Source organism: Haliotis cracherodii, unplaced genomic scaffold (assembly GCF_022045235.1).
Source record: "Haliotis cracherodii isolate W230 unplaced genomic scaffold, xgHalCrac1.p SCAF_11, whole genome shotgun sequence".
Lineage (NCBI taxonomy): Eukaryota > Metazoa > Mollusca > Gastropoda > Lepetellida > Haliotidae > Haliotis > Haliotis cracherodii.
The window spans coordinates 15,334,590-15,357,283 of NW_027266266.1; the positions used below are offsets into that span (position 1 = coordinate 15,334,590).

Genomic DNA, 22,694 nt, shown 5'->3' on the forward strand with positions numbered 1-22,694 from the left:
ATGCACATTACCGTATTCAACATAATAAGCGCCCAGGGCACTCTCAAAATTAAAAATAGGGGGTTCTTATTAGAATATTATTTTGGTGAAAATAACAGTGTAAAGATCGTAAATTTCATGGTTTATGCTGACACCCTGAAATGTTAAGGTACGACAGATATATTTTCCAGAATTTAATTACCCATAATTAAGGGTGCATGTAACACAGGAGTGCGTATTATACACGAATAAATAAGTCTTATGTTCATTGATCAATCGGAAGGGGTGCTAATTGGGATTGTTCACTAGCCAATATCACTGTGGGCACTTATTAGAGCGGGGTGATTATTAAGTTGAATACGGTATTTAAAATTAGCTTTTGTTTCTCCACTAAGGGGTCCAGTCACTGGCTCCATTGAACACTGGCAGTGTTCTATCAGCCACATTCAGAAAATATTATAAAAATAGATCAAATTTATCTTTTTTGCTCCATTGCTGTATATTTTAGAATTAGAAAAATGAAAAACTTCAACTCGATAAATCATACATGGCTAAGGTAACTATTACGGAAGTCTTCTCAGAAGTAAGACCATATGCTTGTAACTGTCAAAACACTAAACTCCCTGCACTTTGTACAGAATTAGTGGGGGCGGTCGGGTAGTCTAGTGGTTAAAGCGTTCGCTTGTCATGCCATAAACCCGGGTTCGATTCCCGACATGGGTACAATGTGTGAAGCCCATTTCTGGTGTCCCCTGCCATGATATAGCTGGAATATTGCTAAAAGCGGTGTAAAATCAAACTCACTCACTCACTCACTACAGAATTAGTGGGTTTGAATCCCAGTTTGCCCTGACTATGTTTCTAGGTTTGTCACCACCATACCCATGCTCGTGGGTTTCACCAAAGTGGTAAATGTCTAAGAGTAGTGAAACCTGCATCACTTCGGGCTTTCCTCCCACATTAAGCTGACACGTGATATAACTGGAATACTGTTAAAAGTGGCGTTAAACCCAACTCACTCACTCACTCCCTTCCCTGGACATGAAAATAGATTCCAGGGTAAATCCGTGAAATTTAATAACGTAATTTACATGATGATTTGGTTGAAATATATGCTAAAACAAGCACAGTAACCATGGTAACCACTCACTCATTAACCAAAGTGGTAAATGTCTAAGAGTAGTGAGACCTGCATCACTTCGGGCTTTCCTCCCACATTAAGCTGACACGTGATATAACTGGAATACTGTTAAAAGTGGCGTTAAACCCAACTCACTCACTCACTCCCTTCCCTGGACATGAAAATAGATTCCAGGGTAAATCCGTGAAATTTCATAACGTAATTTACATGATGATTCGGTTGAAATATATGCTAAAACAAGCACAGTAACCATGGTAACCACTCACTCATTAACCAAAGTGGTAAATGTCTAAGAGTAGTGAGACATGCATCATTTCGCCCCTTCGGCACATTTTGAGTTTACACGTGATGGAACTGAAATGCTGTTCAAAGCGATGTTAAGCAAACTCACACACAGAGCATTTTGACGCAAAAGATGTCATGCCAAATGAAGTAACGCAATATTGAGCTACTCAAAAAGTTGACCGACCAATGATACAAATGTAATTGGCTATCAAAAATCCTTGACCATAACATAATTATGATAAACAAAACTTCACATGTCCATATTCCAATCTCAACCCTGTGTGTATCATAGATGTATATATTATGCCCTCACAATCTCATTAAAGTCCGATCCTTTACTCCGATATCATACCTCTGGGCATCAAGGTCTCAGGACACCTCCATGAAATGTCACGGCAGGTTGTTCCAGAGTGAACTTTGACCACCCAATTATGAATTTTGATCTAGGCCTCAGAAAACAGCCGCCGAACACAGATAAACCCTCAGTGGTACATCCTTTTGGTGTATGGAATATCCACAACAATATAGTAACAGGCTTTATTTTTTGCATTCAGAACATCCCGATTATGTTCGTTTTCGAGATCCAGAAATCAGATATGTTTGTCTGAATGCTTCAATCAGTTGTACAGATTTCGAAGCCTGTACTCTGATTGGCTGACAAGAAGGTTCACCTGACACAACCACCTTGGAGGTTCTTTCCGTAGAGAAGTTTCATATCAGAGTAATGGATCTGATTATAATGAATGTGATGCCCTCATTAGCTAGTCTAACCCTTTCTTTGGCAACCATCGTGTGTGTATATCAGCAATCTAGGTCCAGTTGTAAATCAGTTTCATTTTGCCACTGAAAGGGCCATTTTGTCATGCATGGTTCTAATTTGCTAGGCATCGTTATACCAGAATATGTCATTCAGAATTTGGTGGAATTATATGTTATATAGTCATTGTGTTGATGACGTACAATATGATGGCACTATGTGTATTATACAAGAACATGTCCGATGTGTATGCAAGAATGTGTATTTATGATGTTAATTGTTTGTATAAGGACATATGTTTATGCATTCCCCTTCAGAGCAGTCCTGTGCATGGTCATTATCAAAACTTGTTTATGCTTTTCCCATGCTAATCCCTTGCTCAAAACACGACGATCCTCTCCACCTAAAGTTCATCCACAATTTTGTTTTGGAAGTAAGCAATAGCCCCTGTTCCTCTGTGCCAGATCTCCCACGCTTCTTAGTGTTGCTCATCAGGTAATCGGGGATGAAGACTTCGTATCCGAATCAAAATGTCACAATGGTATACTCGACATGCGTTTGACTGAGTTTGTCCTTTAGCATGCCCTTTGTCACGTGATCACAGAATGAGTGGGAAATCCAGTATTGATATATTATATTTATAACAGACATTACTTAAAATCTTCACATGAGGTATTCAGATAAGTTGATAAGAATGTTTTTCTTAATTAATGTAAGGCGATAAGGATGTTTTGTATTAAGATAAGGCGATAAGGATGTTTTGTATTGAGATAAAGATGTTTTGTATTAAGATAAGGAGATAAGGATGTTTTGTATTAAGATAAGGAGATAATGTTTTGTATTAAGATAAGGAGATAAAGATGTTTTTTATTAAGATAAGGAGATAAGGATGTTTTGTATTAAGAAAAGGCGATAAGGATGTTTTGTATTAAGATAAGGAGATAAAGATGTTTTGTATTAAGATAAAGAGATAAGGATGTTTTGTATTAAGATAAGGAGATAATGTTTTGTATTAAGATAAGGAGATAAGAATGTTTTGCATTAAGATCAGGTGATAATGATGACTAGACAGTGAATCCTCATTAGTCCACACCCTGTTAATCTGGAAACCACGCCTCCTTCACGATTACTGCTGGGGACATTTACATGTATAAAGTGACGTAAGGTCAGGCTTTATTTTTGGGAGTGGTTTACAGATTTTTGGTCCAAAACCTAGATCGAAAAAATATAAATAAATTAATTCCAATTTTAAATAGTTTTTGTGTTCCACAAAATGTTAACCTGTGTTTACCTGGGGTTGCCTGTGTTAACTGGTGTATATTTTGCTTTCTACCGATGATTGTGTCGAGACTGTGATTTCCTATAAATCCATATAGTTAGAATATGTATGCAAGTTGTATGTCGTGCAATATATAAGCCTTAAGCTTAACAATTAATTATTTGTTCTGTTTTTTTGTGTGAAAATATGATCTTGCAAATTATAGATCTATGTTTTGTTGATGGGAAACCAAATTCACAGGACAATTAGAAAACAACGGAATGATATTCCTCTTTTGGCCTATAACTGTCCTTAGACAGCTGCTTCGTAGGTTCCATGTAACTATATGACCAAGATTCCGAACTCTTGATGTGATTGGCTTAAATCTTGATAAAGGTATTTTGAAATTGGTACCTCACCTCATACCAAAGAAAATGAGTTGAACAAATAATTACTATTATATAGCTTTACTCAGGCAGATTTGCTATTTGAGAACATGTATGTTCCTGTCGGTGGTGTGCTGAGTCACAACGGAAGTCCCTTGCTTGTAAGCCAAAGACATTCCTTTGTTGTAGATGTATGTAGTCATTTCATTGACCAGTGGGTCATCAGTACAGTATCCTCGTCAATACTTCACGGGTTTGTATATACTATGTCCCACCATCACCCATGAAAACACTGACACTGTGTGGTGTAGCAGTGATACGAGTCTAAGATCCAGGTAGAGAATAGGTCTTCACCAACCCATGCTTGCCGTAACAGGCAACTATGCTGGTTGTAAGAGGCAACTAACGGTATTGTGTGGTTGGGCTCGCTGACTTGGTTGATGCATGTCATTGTGTCCAATTGCGTGGATCGATGCTCATGATGTCAATCACAGGACTATCTGGCCCAGACTCTTATATACAGACTGCCGTCATATAGCTGGAATATTGCTGAGTGTAAAACAACAAACCACCACTATTAGTGAAACTAACAAATATATATGAGGGGTTCACACAAGGAGTGGCATTTCCTCAGTTTTGTAATATTTTAAAAAACGGCCAATACACATCAGAGTCTCAGTGAGTAGAGTCTACAAGACCGAGACACAAACTGCAAATTTGTTCATTAAAGAGGCCACTACACCACAAAGCAGCTGTCTACTCACAAGTGATGGATGATGTTACAGTACCTGCTGCAGTATTTCAATCTCCATAAGATGTTGACATGATACCACTGGTCAGACCCTTGTTGTCTTTGTCTACTGAAGACCTACCTTAAAGTTTGCAATTTAGAAATCTTTGAAAGAAAAGGTACCTCTCAGGACTACGGTTGGCTATCGATGTAGATCATAGAGGTCGATAATCGCTAACATAAAATCGATCAATTATCGATAAATATTGGAGAAGGAACTTTAAGCAAATATTCAAGAAGTATGCCCTGAAGAAAATCAACAGATTGTGGACATTTGAGATATGATAAAAACACTTGCATGCCGTCTTTGACAATTGCCATTATTCACGAGTTATGATTGATGACAACAATTTCATATTGATAATCGTTAATATTTATGATTATCAATCTTTTTAGCCAGTCCTACCCAGGACTCATTGCACAAATAAGTGTCATAACCTTCATATATACCAGGGGCGGTAGGGTAGCCTAGTGGTTAAAGCGTTTGCTAGTCACGCCAAAGACCCGGGTTCGATTCCCGATATGGGTACAATGTGTGAAGCCCATTTCTGGTGTCCCCTGCCGTGATATTGCTGGAATATTGCTAAAAGCGGCGTAAAACCATACTCACTCACTCACTCACTCACTCACCCATATATACCATGTCAGTGTGTGTAAACAAGAAGTTGTTCATTAACATGACAAGCTTACTCAGTTTCAGGTTTCTAATTCTCCTTTGTCATTCCCTTTGATGAAAGAATATGACCCCTATATATAACAAGTGTCAAAGATATATGTATCTCGTCATGCTGGTAGCCTGTATCACCTAATGTTTCAGACGTATCATATTGCAACAAATCCGTACTATCTGACTTGTATTAGAAGCATGTTTCTTTTGTATAGGATGTACGTTGACTTCAGTTTTCACTACATCGGGCCTGATCAATCTAATTATTAGTTTTACAATATTTTGAAACCCTATTTCAAAGCCAGAGGTTTTTTTTATGTTTTAATGTGTTTGTTTTCTCAATCTCTTCTCAATCTCAATAAAATCAGATCTTAGTTCTCGCTGTCGCTAAACAAAGATCTGAGGACATCCCATTAAGGGTCACGTCAGAACGACCTTTCATCCAACCAATCAGAGCGTCGCTTACCAGATCATGAAAGTGACAGTCGGAATGTGTTTTCTAATCATGCAACCACGAAATATTTAACACAGGGTATTCCAAACGACAGTTTTATGATTATATCCATACAATCTAGGCCATCTATAAGCCATTCCAGAATATTCTTCTTATCAGTTTTCTTTATCGGTAGCAAAAACTAAGATCTGATTTTAATGAGATTGAATCTCTTCCAGGAAAGTCTTGAGCGCTAGTGAAAGGTTACCCCAAACATTATTAACCTCCTTTTTGTAGGTGGTGTTACATACACAATATGGCAATAGGAACAATGCAGAAACAACTTTAGTCATTGATCAATGTATTTAAAGGTTTCCACACCTTTTTGTGAAAATAATCAGTAAAGCGGGTAATTAAACTGGTTTGGCCTTGTGATTATATATCCAGATTCTTGAAGATGAAAGGTCATGCCGTGGCGGTAATACGTTGAACAAGTTGATTTTCATTACCATTTTTCTTGAGAGTTTTTAATAAAAGCACACAGCATCACTAGATTGGTCTGTGAGCAACTTGGGGGCACGGGTGGCCCAGTCGTCTAGGCCGCTGCAATTTGCTGTGCAGTTGCATCCCTTTGATATGCCAGAAACACATCGTGAGTTAGAATCCTGGTTCGCCCTGATTATGTTTCTAGGTTTCCCTGTGCTCGTAGGTTTCACCGAAGTGGTAAACGTCTGAGACATGCATCACTTCGGGCTTTCCTCCCACATGAAGCTGACAGACTATGATATAACTGGAATACTGTTCAAAGCAGCATATAGCCTAATTCACTCGCTCACTCTGTGAGCAGCTGTAATTCGTATTGTAGAATACATCTTATGTGACCGTGTATTATGCAAATTATGTGATGTTAATTTATTTTGTATTTCAATTTTCATACTTCTATGAAGAATTCAGGCTTTTTTGTATAGAGTTGTGTTTTATTTCAGTTAGCTTTTGTTTCGTTGCTTTAATGCCCTTGTTTATGCAATCTTGTGGCCAATATGATGATATAGACAGACAACTATAGTTTATATATTACTTTGGAGTCATTTCTTAAAGGACGTTGGTCTGGCTGTACTGAAGAGTTACTTCCCTTCTCATATTGATCTAGGAGTTGTGGTTACGAAAAACTGGGACGTAAAAATAAATTTGATTATATTCTACATTTGTTTTAATTTTGAGTCAGCTTAAACCAGAAACTTATAAAATAAAACATCCAAAGAATTTATGTCGTCCATCCATGGTATGTCCTAAGGCTGAGAACACAACCTCACAAACAGTAATGTAGGTTAACATTGCGAACTTTCTTTTTCTTTCAACCAGCGACTTTATGATTTTGAACATGTTTTCTGTAAGTTCAGTAATAAAATAAGAAGTCTTATGTGTCATTAACCATATGCTTCTGCTTGGCTTTGATTTCTGTCGTAAATAGATGATACCTGTGAAGATCCGGGGTAAAATAGGTCTTCAGCAACCCATGCTTGCCATAAAAGGCGACTTTGCTTGTCGTAAGAGGCGACTAACGGGATTGGGTGGTCAGGTCAGGCTTGCTGACTTTGTTCATGCATGTCATCATATCCCAATTGCGTGGATCGATGCCCATGATGTCAATCACAGGACTGTCTGGTCCAGACACGATTATTTACAGACCGCCGTCATATAGCTGGAATATTGCTGAGTGCGGCATTAAACAACAAATAAACAAACAAATAGATAAGGCGATAACCAGTTGTCCCCAAAGTAGTTTTGGCTGCTCCTTTGTGTTAGGCAGGGACAGATGTGATTGTATGTCTCTGATAGGTGGGAGATGAGTCTCTGCTGACGACGATCGACGCTGGCTGAGGCGACAGGGTATGCCGCTATGCAATGTGTTCCTCATGACTCAGGGTGTATGATAAGCTGGAAACACTGATGCTGACTTCATCTTTTTGTCGTCTGTGGATTTGCCATGTGCCTCCTCTGCAGAGACTGGGTGCAGTCTCTTTCAACATTAATTAATGAGATATGTTATTTATTTTTTTAATACAAGGTGTATTTCAGTATTTTCTCAGCGCTAGTGTTTCCTAATTGCAGTGTGTGTCCGCTACATTTAAGGCTATCAGCTACAGCATTATTTTTAGTGGAGTTTTGTGTTATTGTAAGGACCAATATGTCCGAGGTTACTAGACCGACCAGCATGTTACTAGACTTGGGCTTCCTACTTGTGGATGAAGTTGCAGACTGTAAATGCATTAGTGAGTGAGTGAGTATGGTTTTACGCCGCTTTTAGCAATATTCCAGCAATATCACGGCGGGGGACACCAGAAATGGGCTTCACACATTGTACCCATGTCGGGAATCGAACCCGGGTCTTTGGCGTGACGAGCCAACGCTTTAACCACTAGGCTACCCGACCGCCCCTGTAAATGCATTAAAAAACTTTGGATGCATTGTTTGAAATTCTTTTTCTCCAGTTTCAAATAATATCAGATATTTATTACAGTTTAACGTCAAATGGAGCCAATTCACGTCTACTCCTGACCCCACAGCACAGCAATATAGACCCTTGTTTCCACAGATAGTCACAGAATTTTCAGGCATGGACACAAGAGAATTGGGGTTGGAGTATTGACTTTTGCGTAACATGCCTGTTGACGTATATACTGAGGGCAAAAAGTAAGGGTACACTAAGCCACACTTCTTTTTCGACTTGCTTTACAGATCCACCGACTGAAAATTTTGTTGAAATGGAAAAGACACCAGAATTTGCTCTCTTTTTTTATCCCACCAAAAGGCTGATAATGTATTTTGCACCAAAAAATATTTTCTGAACAAGGACCCTCTGACGTTTGTTGTTTCTGAGACTTCTGGATGCATTGATGCACAACAGTTTTTCTGCTTGATTTGTCAGGTTTGCATGGCTTAAAGCAACAGCTGTGTTCCAGGCTCTCCTCCCACATTCAACCATTTTTATTTTTGTATACCAGCCGACCTGTAGTGAAGCAGAAAACTAAAAAAGAAATTGAATTGCTTTTAGGCTAAAAAATATAATAGTCTTGGTTTGTTGTCAGGCACCGCCCTCATCGTCAGAAAGTCTACCACACGTTTGGGGTTGTTTTTTTGTCATTTAAAAAACAAAAAATCCTTATACTGTATATATCGCTGTGCATAAGGCGAGTTTTTCATACATGAATGAGGGGGTTAAGAACAAGGAAATCCAATATAGCATGCTGTTACTTCCCTTTACATGTGCACTGCTTTACTGTGCACCTTGTGATAGGTAAAGGCGGCAGTTGGAGCTTGTATGCTTCTTTATGTGGGGAGGCCCTTTCCCAGATTGATGGTACACAACTGTTTACTTGGTTACATACTAGTTTGAACGAGCAAAAAAAGAAAAAACACTGCCCGCCCGCACAATATTTTTTATTATATTTTTTAAACAGGCTTACACTGTAACAAAATCAGGGGGCGGTAGGATAGCCTAGTGGTTAAAGCTTTCGCTCGTCATGACCCGCATTCGAATCCCAACATGGGTACAGTGTGTGAAGCCCATTTCTGGTGTCCCCTGCTGTGATATTGCTGGAATATTGCTAAAAGCGATGTAAAACCATACTCACTCACCCATTCACTGTAACAAAACCTGTAAAGCACGTGGCTAAAAGGGGTGCCTTATGATGGAGCAGAACTTTGAATATCATTTACTATTTACAATGCAGCTTATTTTATTCAAGAAGCGTATGTATATGTCAATCACGACAGGATCTTTCTTCTGCAATTTTGCTATGTGTTTTTATCTATTTATTTCATCAGTATATTATTTGGTAGCCATGAAACTATTGTTGTTTGGAGTTGGAAAATATTGTTCCTGTAAGTGTAACCTGAAATTCTCTCTGTAATTAGTGCATAAATCTATGTTTCAATATTGTCACGCAAATTCAAGTGTGCGCCATCCGCATGGGAGGAGATATTAATTTATTCGTGGAGCTGTTTCTACAGATTTTCATTTTGTATTTTTAGTTTTTCCTGTTTTCATGATTTGAAACTGATGATCAGTGAGTAGTCACATGTTAAATGTCTCAATATGCCCTCACATGTCAACCTGCCTTTTTTTGTCCAAAATGTTTTTTTCTCTTTGGTTTATGGTTATTCAGATTAAAAAAAATTGTTGTTTTTTACTTTTGATATTATCTTTTGTAAATATGTTTCTGAAGTAAAATTAAACAACAGACTTGAAAAAACAAGCTACTTGAACTGGTTCTGTAAGAAGGAGTTACCTCCCTTCTCACTTCAGAAGAAATTCACATTTCAGAAATAAAAATTGTGGGGAAGAAATAGTAATTTATTCAACCTTTTGGGGAATTTTGGGTTGGCAGAGCTGTGAACATTATAAAATTATGATGCCTCTGTCTCCATGATTGATACTGATGGAGGGAGGCTCCATCAGCCAGAGACGTATCCTTGGCTGTGAACCAGCCATTGCTGTGACTGTCTGACGTGTCAGTGTTACAGATTCCTCTCACTCTGTGCCATGTTGACTGTGCCATGTTGACTGTGCCATGTTGACTGTGCCATGTTGACTGTGCCGTGTTGACTGTGCCGTGTTGACTGTGCCGTGTTGACTGCTGTGTTGACTGTGCCATGTTGACTGTGCTGTGTAGTCTCTACATACATGCAGCTTATGCAATCTGTTGTCAGTGAGGTGGCTTTGTACATATCAATTAAATGTCGTATCAAGAAACGAGAGATCTTATTTTCCTTTATTCAGTCATGCCAATTGTAACTGTTTCTGTAATAAATAATCAAATGTGTGATGGTGTGAGTTTTCTCAATACACTGCTGGGGGAACAGAATATGTCCCTGGCAGGTTTGCGTAGATTTGGAAACACCTGGGCCCACTTGCACAAAGCGATCTTAGCGCTACGACTCTTGTAAGCCTATGTTAAAGCATAGGAGTTACGATCATCTTAGCGCTAAGATCGCTTTGTGCAACTAGGCCCTGGACTATGGAGACTCTGGAATATCATATCATGGTTACCACCTTTGTCACTAAAGTACTCATGGAAATGAAAAACAACTGTTTTGCTGGATTTAATAATCGACACAAAGCATCACGTAGATGTAAATACAAAATAACAAAACAACTGGAAAAGTACTACTCTGGATTTGCTGGTTTTATCTCAGTGCTCAATACAAAATGTACTTTACAGGAGGTAATTTTCAGGCACTTTCAACATTCAAAAATAATACTAAGTCGAAATTGACATGGCAGAAACAGGCTATAGGCATTATGCAAATTAGCCTGGAAAAAAGTTATCAAAACAACAATAAAAATAACAGCTATGTTTTTGTACATAATAATAATGACATGTAAGTTGTTGTTTGAGAAGGGAATATGTTACTTTTACCTTCTGATATTTTGACGATATTTTCACTATCCCACAATGCCACTCACAAGTCTCTTACCGCTCACATGTGGGTTTCAAGCACCTGTTTTCACCTGTCGTCAAGGTGTCATAGGTCATGGACATTCAACTTGATCTACTAACACCTGGCTATGCTCAGTTTCACAATAGTCTGTTTTGTTCATATATTTACACACTTTTAAGTGTAAAAAGACATAAAAACCTTGGATACGCTGTATTTGTGCCAAGGCCCAATTAGTACTAATTGAGTTGTTTGAATATTTATATATTTTGAATATTAACTGCATTTATTTAAAATCTGAGATCGAAAAAACAGGTTTTTTTCATTTCAGTGAGTACTTAACAGCCTGTGCTGGTCAAGAGGGTGACCAAATGGATAGGGTGGTCATGCTCTGTGACTTGGATGATGGCGTGTCCTCGAACCCTTCCGCGTGGATCGTTGTTCACAATATCGATCTCTGTATCGTTTGGTCCTGACTTGATTATTTCCAGGCCGCAAACATGAACCGTATTCAAGAATAAGCACCCAGGGCGCTCTCAAAATTAGAAATAGGGGGCTCTTATTAGAATATAATTTTAATGAAAGAGCTGAAAGATCGTAAATTTCGTGGGTTATGCTGACAGCCTGAAGTGATACAAAAGAGAAGTTTGTGCGTATTATACATGACAGATATATTTCTCCAGAATTTAATTGCCCGTAATTAAGGGTGCATATAACACATCGAATACGGTAGCTGGAATATAGCCAATTGCAGTGTTCATGTTCTGGGGCTGACAAGTTTGACCACATACACCAATCAATTAATAGTATTTGACAATGCTGATCGGTCTGAGCAAACACAACCTTGATCAAGAAAAATGCTAAATCTACCAAACACACATGTTCAATGTATAGAAAATAATACTGAATAAAACACAAATATATGACTCAAGGACCACCCTATTCTATATTTGTTTTAATGAAGTAATTGAGTGTCCAAACTTTTGAGAAAACTATTGATAAGCAGACAAGGGGTTGGTTATGCACAAAAAGTGTCTCTGAAAATTCTTGAAAAAACTAATAATGCTTTAGATATTAGTCTTAAGAAGACACAATATCTGGTTTCAAAGCTGTAGCTGAATATATATATAATCTTCATACAAAGCCCCAGCCCCCACTCCCAAAATATCAAATGGTTGCTCCCTTATGGATTCTATAGTATTTCTCACGATTTTTTTGTTTGTTTGTTGTTTAACGCTGCACTCAGCAATATGAAAATAAATCGAGTCTGGACCAGACAACCCAGTGATTGACATCATGAGCATCGATCCGCGCAATTGGGATCAATGACATGCATCAACCAAGTCAGTGAGCCTGACCCAGTTAGTCGCCTCTTACAACAAGCATAGTCACCTATTACGTCAAGAATGGATTGCTGCAGACCTATTCTACCTCGGATCTTCACAGGTCTATTTCTTATGAAAGTAGAGGGCACAGGTGGCCCAGTCGTCTAAGGCGCCGCGATTCGCTGTGTAGAGTTGCGTCCCTTGGGCACGCCAGAAACCTATGATTGTGGGTTCGAATCCCGGTTTGCCCCGATTATGTTTCTAGGTTTGTCAGCACCATACCCGTGCTCGTGGGTTTCACCGAAGTGGTAAACGTCTGAGACCTGCATCACTTCGGGCTTTCCTCCCACATGAAGCTGACAAGCCGTGATATAACTGGAATACTGTTAAAAGCGGCGTTAAACCCAACTCACTCACTCACTCTTATGAAAGTATTGTATCGGTATAGAAATTATATCAAAACCCATAGTATCAGAATATATATCGTATCGTGATCCCACTGTATCGTTACACCTCTATTGTTCAGTATCATTTAGTCTTCTTTCCTTTGAACATGTTCAAAATGTTCTTACATTAGGCAATATTTCAGTGCCATTGTTGATCTTAATTTCATTCAAATACAATGCATGACAAGACAATTCATTCATATTTCAACATATTTATTTTTCAAAAATTCAAAACTGCACAATCCAAATATAAGCCAACACCTTTATGTGGCAACAGTGCTGTTTGCAGTACCCATGGTAACCAAGGTGAGGGGACAGCTAATTAGGAGGAAGCTATATACAATAATGCTGCGCTTGTGCTCAATATGCTACTATGTACAAACTGTACAATTCTGGGCCCCATTACACAAAGCGATCTCAGCGCTAAGGTGATCGTAACTACATAATTTAACAGACTTACAAGAATCGTAGCTCTGCGATCAGTTTGTGGAACGGGGCCCTGTACGCAAGCCTTGTCAATAGTTCAATCAAGCTGGAAAAACATAAGAAAACCATTCTGTTTTGACCCCACTTCCTCCAAATACAACCAAATTGATGACAGCCTGTAAATAATCGAGTCAAGCCAGGACAATGCAGTGACAATCCTCGCCATTAGGGTACGATGACACGCTGTCGACCAAGTCAATGAGCCTGACCACCTGATCCATTAAGTCGCCTCTTACGACCAGCATAGTCGCCTGTAACGGCAAGCATGGGTTGCTGAAGACCTATTCTAACCCGGAATCCCCCAAATGACACATTACAGACCGAGTCAATGAGTCTGGCCACCTGATCCATTAAGTTACCTCTTACAACAAGCATAGTCGATTGTTACGGCAAGCATGGGTTGCTGAAGACCTATTCTAACCCGGAATCCCCCAAATGACACATTACAGACCGAGTCAATGAGTCTGGCCACCTGATCCATTAAGTCACCTCTTACAACAAGCATAGTCGCCTGTTACGGCAAACATGGGTTGCTGAAGACCTCTTCTAACCCGGAATCCCCCAAATGACACATTACAGACCGAGTCAATGAGCCTGACCACCTGATCCATTAAGTCACCTCTTACGACCAGCACAGGTTGCTGGGGAGTAGTTCCAACCCAGCATCCCCCAGGGCCAAAATTCCAGTAATAATACAAACTGTATCTATGGACAACATGATGGATATACATCATTTTAAGCAACATGGTTTGAGTGAGTGAGTATGGTTTTACGCCGCTTTTAGCAATATTCATGCAATATCACGGCAGGGGACACCAGAAATGGGCTTCACACATAGTTTGAAATGGTCCAGAGTGGCTTGCCCCCCCCACTCAACTGCCTGAATTAAATGCTTTCGTAAGAAAATGAAATGTTTAATTACCAAAGTAGATACAAAATACTTTATTAGTAGCATCAAACAAACAAGGTGGATTGGTGTCCGGTATAATGCATGTGTACCATAAGGTTAATGTGTAAACTAATTAGGTTCTCAATCACCCCGCCCTGAAAATGATAAGCCTTTTGTTTTTTCAGCTTCATTAATCTTCTGACAAGACCTTGTAACATTTACATGTGGTTCATCAAAAGCAAGGAGTGAGTGAATGAGTGAGTGAGATGGGTTTTACTCCGCTTTTAGCAACATTCCAGCAATATCACGGCAGGGGACACCAGAAATGAGCTTCACACGTTGTACCCATGTGGGGAATCAAACCCGGGTCTTCGGTGTGATAAGCAAATGCTTTAACCCACTAGGCCACCCCACCGCCCCCAAAAGCAAGGAAGGCAGAGAATATTATTATTTTATCTCACATATACTACTCAAAAGAAGTTACAGATCAACCCGTCATGGCAAATTAACGATTGTCATATGAAGAAATAGGAGTGAGTGAGTGAGTGAATATGGTTTTACGCCGCTTTTAGCAATATTCCAGCAATATCACGGCGGGGGACACCAGAAATGGGCTTCATACATTGTACCCATGTCGGGAATCGAACCCAGGTCTATGTCGGGAATCGAACCCAGGTCTTTGTCGTGACGAGCAAACCACTGGGCTACCCGACTGCCCCTGAAGAAATAGGATGTTCTTTAACTTCTTTTGAGCAGTATATCATATTTCCAAGTGGTGATTCTGTATTCTTCTGTACCTACTTCAATTAAACATCATGGACTTAAGAAACACTATTCTCAGTCATTTGTTGTTTTTTTTCAAAAATATTTGTAAAAGAATAAAATACTATCTTTTTTACTCTAACCAAATAGTAGCCCTTTTCTAAACAGCGTCCTTTCACCATACTGTACATCAATACGGCAGAACTATCTTCAAAAGAACACCATATCCACAAGTTTCGTCCTCTGAATACCTTTTCTAAAACAGAATCAAGAAAATCTTGACAATCATATCCTAGACGAGATATTGTAACAGTGGTATCACCATCCAAGCCCTGTGGAAGTACCCAGGTTTAACTGTACCGACAACCAGGACCAACCAGAACCAACTGGAACTAACCCGGACTTAACCAGGCCAAACCAGACCAACATGACAACAGCTGCAAGCAAGATACGCGTTGGTGTGCAGGTGACATGGCAATTCTTAAACAACATTACACATCATGACACAATATTATTTGCACCTTGTAAGGAAATTAACATGATGACAAAAGAAATTTGAATAATAGAAGATTTTAAAGAGGAATTCGAAATTAACAAAGTTCACAAGTCTGAGGCCAATTTCAGAAGGATTTGCGACATTTCCCAGGGCTACTACTTGACTATTAGGTATATGGCAATTCTGAAGCAGAATCTTTCTGTGGACAAGGGAAAATTAATATCAATTTCTATCACTGACTAAGATCTTGTGTTTGAAAGTAAGCATGAGCGTCAAGGGTTCCTAATGTCATAACACTAATGTTAACAGTTAAAGATTGACTGATTCAAATACTACTGGAGAAGAACGCATGGACCCTAGAAGACCTCAAGGATCCCAAAAGACCACTAGGACCCAGAATATCTTAACGACACGAGAAGACCTCAAGAGACCTCAAGGACCCAGATCTCAAGGACCCCAGGCCTCAAGGACACTAGAAGGCCTCAAAGACCACAGGCCACCAGGAGACCTCAAGGACCCAAGAAGACCTCAAGGAACCCAGGAGGCCTCAAGGACCTCAAGGCCACCACGAGACCTCAAAGACCTCAAGCACCACAAAAGACCTCAAAGACCCTAGGAACATCCCTATTTTGGAACACTGTCATATCAATATTTAATCATGCAATGTCATATATTATATCATATGATATAGCTTAAGGTGCCTGGTAAATCTTTTTGACCTTATTAGCAGACTTACTAGCAGGGGTGTGAATTAACACGTGACGTCTTTCCATGTGTATTGTTACTGTTAGCTAATGAACACAATGAACTTGAACGATGTTGAAGAAAACATGAACTGATATAATTAAAAATTATCATGTAAACCATGAACGTCATCTGTACAGTAACCAATATTTAGAAATATAAATATTATCATAACAATAGTAACAGAAAATTAACTAACTGTCAGGTTCAATCAAGGCTTAAGTTCTGTCACTTCGCTAGGGTAGCCACAACTGCCACTTACAAAGCTGTCATACAAGATCAAGGCAGTTACCTGGCCAATACTTGAATAGTAAGCTTAACACCACTTTGAACGGCATTTGTGCAATTAGGGCATGTTGGAGGAAAGCCCTCAGTGACATTGGTCGTAGATGTTAAAATCCTTTGTCTACAAACCAAGGATCATAACCGGATTGAATCTCTGATTTGTACCCTTGATCAGCGGATCCTGGACTGGGTAAGGGAAGCAAAATCAATACATAAATATGTTACAATATACAAATTCCTGTCCGCCTTGTTCCCCACATGCTAAGTGATGCAAGGTTTCTAGGTCAATCTCCTCTCTCACAGATTGTTTAGCATGATTCAGGGCAAAAAAAATTAATTACTTCTTCAACAGATTTTTCCAAATTACCGTTACAACAGAGATTTTTTTTTTAATTTTCAAGGTATTTACTTCCCTGCCAGATCAATCATGGAAATAACCATGATAACAGTGTCTCATTTATCAGTGATCTTTGAATAAGGTCGTACAGTGCTTACTTATCTACATCTTGATGCAATATTGGAAATTGTTTTGAAGTATAAGTATAGTATGATGTGCCTTTTACCATGTTTACTAGTGTTATTAAAGTTAAGAAAATTTGCCAAAGCAGACAAGCCACATCCTGAAGAAGAAATAATTAATTTGTTGTGACCTGATGCTCGTTTTGTAAACGAGACGTCCACATTGGATCATTGCAGATAATTTAACGAACATCATGGCACTCTCATCAAGGAAAGAGTTCATCCAAGAAGTCTGCTACTCTTCCTATACAAAAGACGACCAGACAGAAGACTCCCAAGAATTGTCCTGACGAAAACAGATAACATCTACATGGAACGTTGACCAACGAACTCACTTCTCTAAACCTTTAGTTAAGGAAACTCTGTCTTTGGGTAGAGTCTCGAGAGCATTCTTTCCATGGGCTTTGATAACGTGTCTTTTCCTATTGGAGGAATCGCCAAAGCTGCGATCACACAAGTGACACTTAAACGGCAAGGAACCGGTATGGGTGAGCATGTGACGTCTCCTTTGGTCAGAACGCTTGAACAGCTTGCCACATCTCGTACATGAGTAAGGTTTCACGTTGCTCTGGTTCCTCATGTGGGCATTCAGGGCTCGCCTCGTGTAGAACACCTTGCCGCAGTGATCACACTTGATAGTGCCCTGGCCAGTGTGCGTTCTCATATGAACCGTCAGATCGTATGACACTTTGAAGGACTTCTCACACTCCGGACACTTATATGGCCGTTCTCCTGTGTGATCGCGCATGTGAACATTCAATCTGGATTTACGGAAAAATTCAGCGTTGCATATTTTGCAATATATGGCTCCCTCCTTTGTATGCTTCTTGTTATGAAATCGAAGAGTCACTCTGTGTTTGAAGCGCAACCCACAAACACCACAACAGAATCTCTTTTCTTCCTCTTCCTTCTTTATCACTGGATGTGGTACTTTCGGTACCTTTGCCACATAATTATTTGATTTATTGGAAATATCGGAATTGGCATCATCCAGCGAGGGGTCCTCCTCCGACTCTTCTTCCACTGGATCAACAGAGATGTCTTCCACCATCTCCACCGTCGACTTCCCGGGGTCGTACATCGTGGGCAGCAGCTGAACGGCCTCACTCTGGTTCACCAGCATCTCGAGGCCGTTCCCCGCAGACTCAACCGAAGTGGACGCGCTTGGAATGGAATCGACCTCAACCTTGGCTGCATTTTTGTCCCCTTCATACTCAAGCACGTAGCATATTGACGGATTGTCCTCGAACACAACATACACCTGTTCCGAACTAGCTGGTGTATTCTGGACACTTGAGTTCGCAACTACTTTGACAGGAACACCAGACAGGTTGTCGCTGAAGGATATCATCTCTTGAACCTGCTGTGGAATTCCTTCCACTGTTTTACACTGAACCAAGCTCTTCGTTTTACCCTTCAGGTCTACAACACTGCTTTCCCCACATCGACTATCCAAATCCTCGTACGCATTCAAAACCTCAGCAACCAAAGCCTCTCGTTTCACTTTAAATTTAGGTGCTGGTGGTAGGTCTTTCATGACGGAGACTTTCGAAGCTCTGGGTTTGTAATTCACAGGAAGCGCTTCGGCACAATCATGGTACTTTTTCATGTGGCGGTTCCGATTCGCCCAATCAGCAAAGTTGATTTTACACTTTGTACACTCAAAAGGTTTTAAACCAGAATGGAGTTTTCTATGAAGTCTCATGTTGCTGACTCGGTTGAAAGTTTTTGCACATATGTCACAGGAGAAAGGTCTGACCTTTGTGTGTGTGCGGACATGGTTGCATAGCTGGGAGAAACTGATGCATCTCTTGTAACAGTACTTACAATGTAAAACACTGGACTTAGAAACTCGCTGCTGTCCTTTGCTCTCGAGAAGCATCAACTCAGGGTGCTTCCGAACGTGAATTTCCAATTTGGATGGATCTCGAAAAGGCTTGTTACAAATGTAACACTTCGACAGCGGTTCGTGAACCTTCTTGTGTCGGGACAGGTCACTGGGTTTGAAGAAGTTCTTGTTACAGATGCTGCACCAGTGTCGATGTCCAACTTCATGGACCTTCTCGTGATGCTTCAAGCTCTTCTCAATCCTGTACTCCTTCTCACAATATTTACATTTGAAACTTCTTAAGTCATCCTTGTGCCTCTCTTCGCGGGCAATGTGACTCTTCTTATGGTTAGCTAGCTGAGACGGTTTCACAAAACCCTTCTTGCATATATCACAATACAGAAGGTTCTCAGAGTCGTGCGTTCTTTCATGATACTTCAAACTTTTCAAAATTGCATACTTCTTCCCACAATATTTGCATGCATGAGCATTTTCTAAATCTTCACCTTCGTTTTCGACATTCTTTTTTCTTCTAACAACAAGACCCTTGGAAGCCTCCTTTTTAATCTTGCGCCCTTTCTTCTTTTTCTTTTTCTTTGTTCTGAGGGTTGGATCTTTACTTACACCCTCTGCTGACACCAACAACGGTGTCTCAACTTTTTCACTTTTGGTAATCTGGCTCGCCAGAAGGGTAAGGTCACTTATCCCACCTTCAGCTCGACCTTCTGCTAGAATCTGAATTGCTGCCCGTTCTTCAGGACTTTCACAATCCACCTTTTCTTGCTTGATGTTGATCAAAATGTCTGCAATATCAAGATCTTCATTTTGACTAGGCCGTCCCCGAACCATGTCCCCAACTTTGCCAACCCACACTTCAACTGGATCTGGATCTCCAGCACCACCTTCTGGATCTCCAGCACCACCTTCAGATGGAGTCACCATCTCAACATCTTTCTCAACATCACCACCATCCTCTCCAACTCTCCCAACCTTAATTGAAGTTATCTCCCCTGCATTATTTTTCCTGACAGTTACTATTTCTGATCCTTTCTTACCATCGCCATCCCCTTTTTCTTCCAATGCATTTTCTTTCACATGATCACTTTCATTTTGCATTCCTGCATCCAGCATGACCATGAATTTTTGGGAATCCGCTTCAGTCAGAATGACTTGTCCCGAAATGTCAACGCCTTCTTCAGAATCAGGAACAGATTTTTCTTGCTGGATGACATTTTCCAAAGGCTGAGAGACAGAAGTCTCTTTGTCTTTGCTAGTCTCTCCTTCTTTGCTAGTCTCTCCTTCTTTGCTAGTCTCTTCGTCTTTGCTAGCTAGGGCATCTTCTTCAGTTGTTATCTTGCCGGCTTCATGTGTCACAATGTGACTGTAACATTCCTCCTGGGATGAGAACAAGTTGAAGCAGACGCCACATCGGTAGAGAGTTGAGGACAGGAGAATGGAATTGGAAGACATGTTGTTCAATTTGGCATCAATGTGCTAACGGAGAAACCATCTCTGAATTGAGGCATTTGGGATTGAACGCAAAATGTCACAACTGTTGTGATCTAGAACAGCCACAGTTCAGCATGAAGTACCTGGAAAAGAAGGTCAAATAACTTCTAAAACATGGCTTCATCTGATTACAAAATCCAACATATTGGAGAAATACCAGGAAAACGACCATGATTATCATATTGACAGAGTGTTGGTTGGTTGGTTTGTTGTTTAACGCCGCACTCAGCAATATTCCAGCTATATGGCGGCGGTCTGTAAATAATCGAGTCTGGACCAGACAATCCAGTGATTAATATCATGAGCATCGATCCACGCAATTGGGACCGATGACGTGCATTAACCAAGTCAACGAGCCTCACCACCCGATCCTGTTAGTCGCCTTTTACGACAAGCATAGTCGCCTTTTATGGCAAGCATGGGTTGCAGAAGACCTATTCTACCCCGGAATCTTCGCGGGTCTATTGACAGAGTGAGTTTGACTTAATGCCACTTTGAACAATATTTCAGCCATGTCTCAGCATGGGAGGAAAGTTTAAAGTAATGAAAAATAATAAACGTTTACAACCTAGAAACATAATCATGACTATCACATTGATAGTTAACTAATACCCTAACTATTAAATGTTATTAGCCATTGTTGAGTAACAAGTAAAACATATTATCATTTAAGTTCATGATGTTGTCTTGAGTGAGTGAATGTTATATAACGCCACAATCAGCCTTGTTTTGGGTATATCATGGAAGCTTGTAAACAGTCTGTCTCAAATATCATGTTAATGTGTTTGTCCTATTCTAATATTAATCTATTCTTATTAATCATATAAAAGATTTCTTACAATTTGAAACCTGATTAAAAATCAAAGTCAAGAGATGGACTTTCCCTGCTGGGATACAGGGACAAACACAATCATATTGTCAGGCAACTGTTATACTTTTAAATTTTCTGTCAAGTCTGGACATAATGAAGTCTGTTTTAACAAACCAACACACCAACTGCAATTTAAGCTAGGCCTCAGTGGATTCTTCTGTCGTATTTGATATATTTTATTTCTGATAAAACAGAAACAATAATGACTCAAAGACAGTTAATGCATTCTATTTTTTTGGATCTTTCGTTATATTTTATATATATGATGAAACCAGAACATTCCCTAAGTCCAAATATCTCCCTTACAAAGGGTGCAGCAGATTTGTTTGTTTGTGTGTTTGTTGTTTAACGCTGCACTCAGCAATATTCCAGCTATATGAGGGCCGTCTGTAAATAGTCGAGTCTGGACCAGATAATCCCGTGATTTATCATGAGCGGGTGCAGGAGAAAATGGCCCCTAATCTTGGAGACACAAATCCTTAGTGATTATATTTTATTAACAAGCCACTGTCGTATGTGTCATGATCTCTGTTTTTTTTATGCGACAATGGATACCACAGACTCATTTGTTGTAATTCAAAAAAAAAAAAAATAATACATAAGTGTGACCATTTTCACTGTATTTGGGGCCATGTTCTCCTATGTAGCTAGGGCAATGTTCTCCTAAATGGCTGGGGTCATTTTTGTCAGGGGACATTTTCTCTAAAACAGCACAATAAAATGACAAAGTCCAAAGTCATAATCACCTCTACCAGATCTAGTAATACTATTGCTGTGTAACCACATTTGTGGTTTATGCAATACTGGGCGAGTTGACACAATTTCAAAACACAGCATTATCGGCTTTCGTTTTAAAAAAATCCTATAAGGGCTAACTCAGGCATAATTAATCACGTCGCTTTCGAGAAATTACTGAAGTGACAGTTCGACCTTACTGTTGTTAGAAAAAGACGCAGTTCTGCGTACAGTCTCTCGTTACTCCTTCCAAGAACCACTGGGGCAGAAACGTCCCAGTTTCTTGACCAGTCAATTACTGTTAAACAGGTCATTTGAACCGCTGAAATATTCGTGTCCAGTTTTTAACGTTGTACATATACATTTTATGAATAAATGCTCACTGTGGCTGTATAAATATTTACCTAAATAGCAAACCTCAGCACAAGGAAGAAATACAAAATAACGAACGGTGAGGACGCGTGCGCTCTCCGCGACTGGTCCTGGGTCTCCTGTGCGCATGCGTCAATATCCTAATCGAATCAAGTCATTGAGGGATAAAACAGCTACAACACAGTGAACGAAATATCCATGAGCGTATAACCGTGAGCTTGAAGCCATTTGCGGTGACATTAATTGTTCTTTAACACATTGGTCAAAGCATTTTTCGCACATATTCTCA

The 22,694-nt window shown here is 39.7% G+C and overlaps 1 protein-coding gene across 1 annotated transcript; it reads right to left on the reverse strand.

The window, feature by feature from the left end:
• Positions 1–13,117: 13,117 nt before the first annotated feature.
• Positions 13,118–22,520, reverse strand: LOC139456254 (zinc finger protein 709-like). The gene is made up of 2 exons (XM_071237870.1): positions 22,438–22,520; positions 13,118–20,510 (listed from the first exon to the last, which is right to left on the reverse strand). Exon 2 carries the CDS (start codon positions 20,386–20,388, stop codon positions 17,422–17,424), a length of 2,967 nt encoding a protein of 988 aa, XP_071093971.1. The 5' UTR covers positions 20,389–20,510; positions 22,438–22,520; the 3' UTR covers positions 13,118–17,421.
• Between the last annotated feature and the right edge of the window lie 174 nt (positions 22,521–22,694).